At 45.5% G+C, this 9,681-nt stretch overlaps 1 protein-coding gene across 1 annotated transcript; it reads left to right on the forward strand.

The window, feature by feature from the left end:
* Positions 1–6,413: 6,413 nt before the first annotated feature.
* Positions 6,414–9,429, forward strand: LOC110379499 (probable G-protein coupled receptor Mth-like 1). Its single transcript, XM_021339193.3, is given in 6 exon segments — positions 6,414–7,377; positions 7,380–7,429; positions 7,431–7,687; positions 7,774–7,852; positions 8,351–8,674; positions 8,737–9,429. Coding segments are annotated over 6 exon segments (1,734 nt in total). The 5' UTR covers positions 6,414–6,717; the 3' UTR covers positions 9,101–9,429.
* Positions 9,430–9,681: the final 252 nt, after the last annotated feature.

Genomic DNA, 9,681 nt, shown 5'->3' on the forward strand with positions numbered 1-9,681 from the left:
GCTGCAGTGAGTCCAATTCACAAAGGAGGACCCACAGATAAACCTGAAAACTACAGGCCGATTGCACTCCTTAGTATACTGTCAAAAATCCTCGAAAAAGTTGTAAATACACGTTTGGTAAATTTCCTAGAAAAGAACCACCTTATCTCAAATAGACAATTTGGCTTCAGAAAAGGGAAGTCTACTGAAGATGCCACTTTGCTATTAACAAATAAAATATCAGATTGCGTCGAAAGGGGGGACAGATGCATGGCGGTTTTCTTAGATCTAGCCAAAGCATTCGACACAATTTCAACTAATCTTCTCCTCAGAAAACTAGAGTCATCCGGTATAAGAGGCAAGCCGCTCGAATGGTTTCACAGCTATCTAACAAACCGCAGCCAGTACGTCAAATCTGAGGGATATAAAAGTAATAAACTCCACATTAACTTTGGAGTTCCTCAAGGTAGTCTTTTGGGTCCCACTCTCTTCATAATCTATATGAACGATATACTTAGTCTGAACCTGCCAAATGCAGAACTAATATCTTACGCTGACGATACTGTCATAATCTTTCATTCCAAAACTTGGGAACACCTATTTAACTTAGCTGAGGAAGGCCTAGCAACAGTAGCACAAACTCTTAACTACAACCTGCTAACACTTAACGTCAAAAAAACCAAAATAGTCACATTTTTCAAAACCCTAACGTCCAGTCCACCTCCTAATCTCTCACTTAAATTCCACACATGCACTCCATACACATCAAGAGAAACCTGTTCATGTGAACACATTCAACGAACCCAATCTATTCGCTACCTAGGCCTCCTCATTGATGAAAATCTCTCCTTTAAAATACACATCCAATCTCTGTCAGGTCGAGTCAGAAAACTAATATACATTATGAAAAAACTCAGAGACCGAACACCAAAAGACATACTCCTCATGGTATAGGATTACGCCATATGCCAATCAATCATTCAATACGGTATATCTGTATGGGGAGGAGCGGGAAAAACCACACTCATAGACCTTGAAAGAGCCCAAAGGGCAGTGATCAAAGTGCTTCTTAAAAAGCCATGGCTCTTTCCAACAGACACCCTATATAAAGAATTTGGAGTCCTGCGTGTCCGTCAACTATTTATCCTTAATGCATACCTTCACACACACAAATCCTTGAAAAGAAGACCAGACTATAACACACTCACCTCAAAACGTATATTCAAAATCCCAATACCACGCACGACTTCCCTCTTAACCAGACGTTGCCCTACCTATCTCCACGCAACTGTCTTTAACAACGTACACCACAGGTTACCCCACGACACGAATGAGCTGAAACTTCCCACATGTAAAAAGATAATAAAAAAATGGCTAATAGGACTATCATATGAAGAGACAGAAAACATTCTTACAACACAATCAACACTCGAAAGGACGCACTAGCACATCTCGCACATACGTGCACACACACACACACTCACACACACACACACACACACACAACTACACAAACACACACACATCACTCACACAATTAATACTAGAAAGAAACCATATTGAGACTGATAAGCTAAGTTCGATTAAAATTAAGCACTTTTATTATAATTTTTATTTTTTACTAAATACATATTTTACTTTTAACGTCTAGAAAGAGACATTTTTTTAGTTTTTTGAGAAGAAGCTCCAATTTGTTTAACTTTCCTAAATTTTTTACGTTTTGTTTAAATTTTTTATATTCTATCTTTGTCCACATATATACCGCACACGACAAAAATACTCATGTAACCGCAACTCGGGCTCCCAAGATACAGGCCTAGCCTAGTTTGGGGACCGCCGATCCAAGAAAGCAATGTCTGCTACTACAATATAGTTACACCTAACAAATGTACCTTACCTAATTTTAAGGCAAACAAACTGTATGTAACTGTGGATAAATAAATTTTATTATTATTATTATATGATAATTCACTGTTGGAAAGCTACACTAACCCTGAGTGACATAGGCTATACCTTTTATAAGTTTCCACGGAACTCGGGACATGGTAGAACCGTCTTAACAATGATACTAGAAGTTGTCAGGCCATCTTTATCGTCATACATATTTGGCGCAACATTTTGTTATTTTATTTTAACATTTTCGGAAAACTTACACTTACTTATTACTTACTACTTATTGTTGTATATTATTATGTGTATGTCTTTTGTTGTGCCCATAAAAGTTTTTTCTTTCTTTCATAGAAGATATTCACTTCTGTTCATGTAAATTGGTAGCATTTGCTGCCTACTTTCCTATCAAATCAAATCATTTATTCATTTATCAACGTTCACACTAAAATACAACATTATTTCTTAATAAAATCTAGACATATGTGCTTATATTATAATTGCTTGAACAAGGTCAAACCTGTGTCTCAAGCGAAATTGACAATGTAATATTTTTTTTTTGTTGTAAATAAAATACTTTATTTACATAGATATTTACAACACAAAAAAAACTATTCTAGTAAAATAATAACAAAAAAACACTATAGGTCTCTAAAACGCGTCAAAAAATTCTTCCCCATCCCTGTCTACTGGGATAGTAAATTAAATTGCTCATCAATTAATTTAAGTACACATTTTTACTTATACTAATACTTATTTATTATTGTTTGCGTCAGTAGTTTCATTTACACAGTGTAAGTAGTCATTTATCCAGTACAAATGAGTTTGACACAGGTTTTTTACCTTCATAAGTAACTTTCAACTTCGCGTGTCTGGATCAAACATAGCCCACAGCCACCCTAGCCTTCATCGTCGCAGAGTAGTTTATATATTCATTCAAGGCCCTCTGATGACCGTTTACTTTAGAGTTTTGCGCTCCCTGGACGGTCAATTCCCTAGATGCTCAGGTCATTAATATTGGAGATTGCGCAATGATTTTTAGCGACCATTCGCAATTGTCAATATGGTATGGGTTAATATTCGCGGTCAATGCAAAATTCGTAATATTGTGCGAATTTTAATGGTTCGTCCAGAGAGCGCCTTTGACAGCTCATTTTATCGAATGAGGCTACAGGCTATTTCTTGGTTGCTAGCTGAAGCTGTTAAAATACTCTAGTTTATTTCAATTTTCGTTTTATTATTTGTTTTATTTATTTATTGAGGTTAGCTAACAATTATTTACACCAATTCATTAACATAACAATAACAATGACGAACAATTAAATAAGTGCAACAATTACTTACAGGCTAACACCACATGCATTGTATCGGCGAACAACATTCATTAAATACAAGACAAAAATACATATAATATTTGAATTTCATTTACAGTGCAAACGAGACAATTAAATAAAAAAAAAAATATGACAATATAACAAAATTTTATAAAAAAGAAAACAAACAAGAAAATCACATTAATAATCACTTAATATACAAAATTAAATAACTTACATTATTTGATAAATTAATTATAAATTTGCTTATTTTTAATGGCTAATAATCACTAGTTTACAAAAAAAATATTTTTTTTTGTTCATGAAATAAAACCTATATTATTTAAGTAGGCTATGGACGGTTACTAAAAAAATATTTTTTTATTTTTCGTAGCACGTCACAATTCGAAGATATCGATGACTTTTTTTTATCTACCCGCAATTGTTTAAATGCGTTTATCGTTCTGTTTTGTAAACAACTGTGTGAATCAAAAGTCTCATTTTTATATAAAAATGACATCTAGAGTGTGTAAACTACCTACATCCAGATAGATTTTGTTATGTTTGTGGGAAAATTGTTCAGTTAAATCGTGGTTTCCCTGCAAGAAAAAACCATTGCAAGAAGCCTATTTACAATATTTTGGATTTCCGGTGTCAAATCAAGATAAAAATTGGGTTCCTCATGTGATTTGCACTAATTGCAGATTGGTCCTCAGCCCCTGGTATTCAGGTAAAAATAGATCACTGAAATTTGGTAAACCAATGATGAAAAATTTTACCAAAGCTTTGGATAAGTCCAAGCCTGCATTTCAATATCTCTGCTCTGTATTTACGAATCTTTCTGCGGCTAAATTAAAGGAAGATAAGAAGAAGATATTTGTGGGTCCTCAAATCAGGAGAATATTGGACGATACCAAATTCGAGAGCCTTTTAACCGATGTAGAAAAAGCAGCCTGGAACTCTTTCAAAAGTGTCGTTAAAATTTTTTTAGGCAATAAAAAAAATTATAATTACAAAGAGATAGTTGAAAAATTATTGCATAATTATGAGCGTATGGGTGTAAATATGTCACTAAAAATTCATTTTTTGCATTCCCACTTAGTATTTTTTTCAGAAAATCTTGGTAGTGTGAGTGATGAACACGGTGAGCGATTTCACCAAGATTTAAAATTATTTGAGCAGAATTATCAAGGTTTTTGGGACGAAAACATGCTAGGGGACTATTGTTGGTCTGTTGTGAGAGATACAGATGAAAATATTTATAAAGAAAGAACAAAAATTACCCATTTTTAACTGTCTGTCGTTTATTTAGATGTGTTTTTTGTAAAAATCTTCTTAATAAATATTTCAAAAACCTGACGTGCTGGATTTTTTTAAATATTTTTTCCGAGATGTAGATACCCAAAGTAATGTAACCGTATGTATTCCATTTCATGAACAAAAGTCATGTAAACTAGAATTATTTTTCGGAATTTGCCAACACCGTCCAAATGTAAATCCACCAGGTCACTGCAGCTATTTAGGACCTTGCAAAGTCTCGAAATTGGGGAGTTTGCACCAAGAACCGTCCTTCTTAATGGTGGACATAGCGGTGTTATGCGATGTCGAGGATAACGTCTAGGAGCATTGAACCTTATTTGGCTTAATAAATTTGGGCAATGTATTAAATTCCTAACCAGCTTATATCCAAACATTGCATCAGTAACCTCTCTGCGGGATGTTAGGGAGTGACACTTGAAATAGCGTAAGCGGCTATTGTAAGAAGGTAGTCGCTTAGTTTTACCCATAGAGAATGCCAGATGCCATAGAAATCTTTTCTGGACTCTTTCTATCCGCAGAGTGTGTGATGCAAAGTGCGGTCGCCACACTACACTACAATACTCTAAGATGCTACGCACTAAGCTATTGTATAGAATAATTTTAGAGTAATTTCTTTTGAAATCTTTGGTATTCCTAATAATAAACCCAAGCATTTTTGACGCTTTTTTAATTACATGCTCAATATGTGGAATAAAGGTAACTTTTTTATCAAAAATCACTCCCAGGTCTCTGATTGTTTCCACCTCCATTCTGGATTCTGTGACCATCCGCCAAGTATTCCGATTTAATAATAAGAGACTTTCGAGTAAACTTCATATGGTATACATGTTACAGCCAAAGTGATTAAATATATATTATACATAATGACTGGTCATTGTATATAATGCCCAAATTGACTAGACAGTGTGATAGATTAATCACTTTATCTGGATCTTATTCATAATAGCTGGTCAAAGTTAGCCAAAGTAATAAATATGGTATAATCGTCTGACTACCTACTAATTCTTAGAAACGGCTCGAGTTATTATCGACTCTTTTTATGATAAATCATCAAATGATTCCTCCCACTGTGGGAGAGCAGCGTGAGCGTGAGCGTGCAGCGTGAGATCAGACTGTTAGTGGCTTAAACCCACGCGTTGAACAACGCGCGCCGCCGAGCCGGCCCGTGTCTCCCAGGAGACGGAAGGCCGATAAGGCACCCGAACTCATCGCACAGGCCCACGTCTACGGTGGCTGGGAGTCGTCTCTCGACCACACAGAAGGACACGATGGCATCCCAGTACCTCTCGCCCCGGACCTTGGCTTGAACCAGGGCCGGGCGCGAGAGGTCGCCGCTGCCGACTGCCTCGACGAGGACACGGCGGTGCCCTTCCCGGGCAGGGCACACTCCGGGCCGTCCGTACAGTGGCCCGAGCCACACTTCAAAGAGGGGACTTTTCGCTACTATTATGGGGTGCACTGTGCTAACTAGCCTTTTTCGAATTATTTTAAGGTCAGCTACCAGGCACTTTAGTTAGTTAACATGAAATAATAATCTTTACTACTTGTTTTATTACATTATCTAAGTCTATGGAGATATTATATAAAATTCCTAGTTAATGTGATTAATTTTGTGTCAATTATCACTTCATCCAAATTGAGTAGATATTATAAATAATAGCTATATAATATGTATAATATGCGGACTTATTACTTTGGCTGTAACATACATACATAACATAACTTCATATTATAACTACGGCCCCTCAATGCGTGGTTCGTGGCTCGCCACTTATTTGGCGGGTGTTTGCATTAGTCGGTTCGAGGTTTATCGTAAGTTTGTATTGTGTGTAGCGACGCGCGAGTGCAGTGTGCCGGTGCAGCTAGCGTGCGGCGACCGTGCGGGGCGCGCGAGGCGGGAGGGGGCGTCCTCCAGTCAGCTGTACGCGTCTCCGCGAGCCGACCGACCCCGACTGCCGGCAGTACCGTGCCAGCTCCCCGAGTGGAAGGTCGCGTTCGCTGCGGTTTAGACCTTTCACCACGTGTTTACTCTCGTTCAACATTATCATTGTTGATCTAAATATTGTGTTGTTTTTCCAACCAGGCATTTCATAGGGAACCCGCTATTTCCTCGAACAGTTATTGTGTATGTATGACGGACAAGTGTGCGAGTTAGCGATGCCTGGCCGGGGACAGTGTACTCGTCGGTGTGATCGGTGATTTCGGCGCGGCCGCTGACATGTCTCGGGTGATCGGTTACTTGGCGGCGTGGAGCGCGCTGTGCGTGGCGGCGGGCGGCGTGAAGCCGGCGCCCGTGAGCGTGCCGCGCTGCTGCCCCGCGGGGCAGGCGCTCAGCGCCGACACGCTGCGCCTCGCCGTGCTGCCGGCCGGCGCGGCGCCGTGCGCGCCCGCCGCGCCCGCCGCCTGGACCCCGCGCGTGTACGCGCCCAGCCGCGGCACGCTGCTGGCGCCCGGCTTCCTGCCGCCGCACTGGCGCGTGGTGCAGGGCCAGCTGCCGGCGTGCGAGCCGCTGCGCGTGCTGCCCGAGCACGCGGCACCTTACGCTTTGCTCGCTAACAACGGATTTATGCTGCTGCGGCGTGCGTCGGCGCCGCTGCCACCCGACCGGTACTGCGCCGACGCGACGGCGGCGCTCGTGTGCGAGGCGGACGCGCCGCTGGAGCCCAGCAAGTGCTGCGCCGAGGGCAGCGCCTTCAACGGCACGAGCTGCGTGGAGGCGGAGGAGCGCGGGCGGGAGGCGCTGGAGGAGCTGCGCGCGCTCAGCAACGGCAGCGTGGGCGTGGGCTGGCCGGCGTGCCCCGAGGGCTCGCGCTACGCCGTGGCGGGCGCGCTGGCGGGCGCGCGGCTGGCGGGCGGCGCGCTGGAGCTGCGCGCGGCGGGCGGCGGCGGCGGCTGGCGGCGGGCGCGTGGTGCGCGGAGGCGCTGCTGGCGGCAGCGCGCGCTGCTGGCGAGCGGCGGCAGGCGGCGCGGCAGCACGCGGCACACGCTGTACGGCGCGGGGCTGGCGGTGGGCGCGGCGTTCCTGGCGGCCACGCTGGCGGCCGGCTTCGCGCTGCCGGCGGCGCACCACGCGCTGCACTGGCGCTGCCAGACGCACTACGTGGCGGCGCTGATGCTGGGCGACGTGCTGCTGGCGGGCACGCAGCTGGCGGGGGACCGCGTGCCGGGAGACCTGTGCCGCGCGCTGGGTGAGCTCGGCGCGAGTGCGAGTGCGAGTGTCGCGAGTGCGAGTGCGAGTCTGACGGCTCTGTTTGTTTCATGTGCGGTGCTGCAGCTGTGTGTATGCATTTCCTGTTCCTGTCGGCGTTCTTCTGGCTGAACACGATGTGCTTCAACATCTGGTGGACTTTCCGGTGAGTAGCTCCTCCTCTTCAATTCTTCCGTCAATTTCGAATGTCTGTTACTGAACAAGTTCTAAGGAATGCGAGCCTGTTCGCTGTGAGTGTAGTTACCGCGGTGGTAGCAGTCTAATTAGAACAGTTCAATGCGATAATTTTTTTAGTTTGTTTTACTGACACAGTTCTTGAGAATAGAGATGCAGTGCAGCCTGATGTCAAATAGAACACTCTTCCCGAGTAACACCTAGCTAGGCTATATCTTACTGCGGTCGCGGTAAGACGGCTAGTTTCTAATATATCCCAGGAGTGACTGGAATGATAAAAAAAGTCTTTATTTATCCAAGAAAAGAATTCAGTGTTTGATATGCCATTGATCGCGGTAGGCTTTTTATTTGAGTGCGCGATGTAGGTAGTCGGGATGCGCGGGAGAAACCGCCACCACCACTTTATACCGGCCTACAAAAATGCTAGATTAGAGAATAGTGAATGAATGTTGGGAGTGCATGTGCGCAGCGACTTCCGGCCGACGTCGCTGGAGCGCGGGCAGGAGCTGTGGCGGCTGCGCGTGTACATGGTGTACGCGTGGGGGGGGCCGCTGCTGCTGGCGGGCGCGGCCGCCGCGCTGGACGCGCTGCCGCCCGGCGCCGCCGCGCCCTTCCTGCGCCCGCGCTTCGCCGTGCAGCGCTGCTGGTTCTACGGCGACATGGAGATCCTCGTCTACTTCTTCGGGCCCGTGGGCGTGCTGCTGCTCGTCAACCTGGCGCTGTTCGTGTCCACCACGCGCCAGCTCACGTGCGGCCTGTGGCGCCGCGACGAGGTCAAGTCCACGTCCGAGCGGTGAGTACCTCCTCGCGCCGCGCTCTGCTCCGCCGGGCCGCGCTCACTGTCGCTGCTTGCAGGGCGGCGCTGGGGCGAGTCTGCGCCAAGCTGGTGGTGGTGATGGGCGTGACGTGGGGCGCCGACGTGGTGTCGTGGGCGGCGGGCGGGCCCGACTACGTGTGGTACGCCACGGACTTGCTGAACGCGCTGCAGGGCGTCTTCATCTTCCTGGTGGTGGGGTGCCAGCCGCACGCGTGGGCGGCGCTGAAGCGCGCGGCGGCGGCGTGCTGCGCCCGCGGGCGGCCCGGGGCTCGCGCCACGCACTCCTCCACGCACCTGCCCTCCTGCGGCGAGTCGCTCACGCACACCACGCCCGCGCCCGCCGCCGCCGCGCCTGCGCCTGCCGCCGCACCGCCGCGCGTCCCCATGGAGACCGTGTGCTGAGTGATACATTCAACTTTGCCCTCTGAGGCTCTCGAGCTTTAATGTACTTTACGTACTTAGTCATAGTGAATATTTATTCTTCAGTATTATTTTGTATTTCCGTAAGGATTACGGTCGGTGTTGTCGTAAGATTGACCGCTGATGAAGTGATGACGGACACGAACAGTGCGCCTGATGTGTAGAAGTGTAAATCTGTGTAAATATATGTAATTGCGATATGTGTCTTTTATGTAAGAAAGCGAACGACGAAAGCTCCCGATACGTGAGCTTTGGTGACATCTTGCCCTGTTAGATTGGCTGTTGATCAAAAAATAAATGTTAAACCATTACGTTGTGTAGTTTTACTTAATAGTCGGTGGGTGGGTCGCGCGTTGATATCTTTTGTTCGCGCGGGCCGTCCGCGTCAGTTCGCGTGGCCGCGTCGGCTCGTGGCGCCAAATACCTGCTGAATACACTGAACATATTCAACAACTGTTAACAAGTCTGTTGATGGATACCTCTAGAACCTATGTTGTGTACTTAAAAAACATATCTCATCTAGGTTGTCCGCTACGCGGTACAGAATACGGGTACACAGGTAC

Source organism: Helicoverpa armigera, chromosome 9, assembly GCF_030705265.1.
Source record: "Helicoverpa armigera isolate CAAS_96S chromosome 9, ASM3070526v1, whole genome shotgun sequence".
Lineage (NCBI taxonomy): Eukaryota > Metazoa > Arthropoda > Insecta > Lepidoptera > Noctuidae > Helicoverpa > Helicoverpa armigera.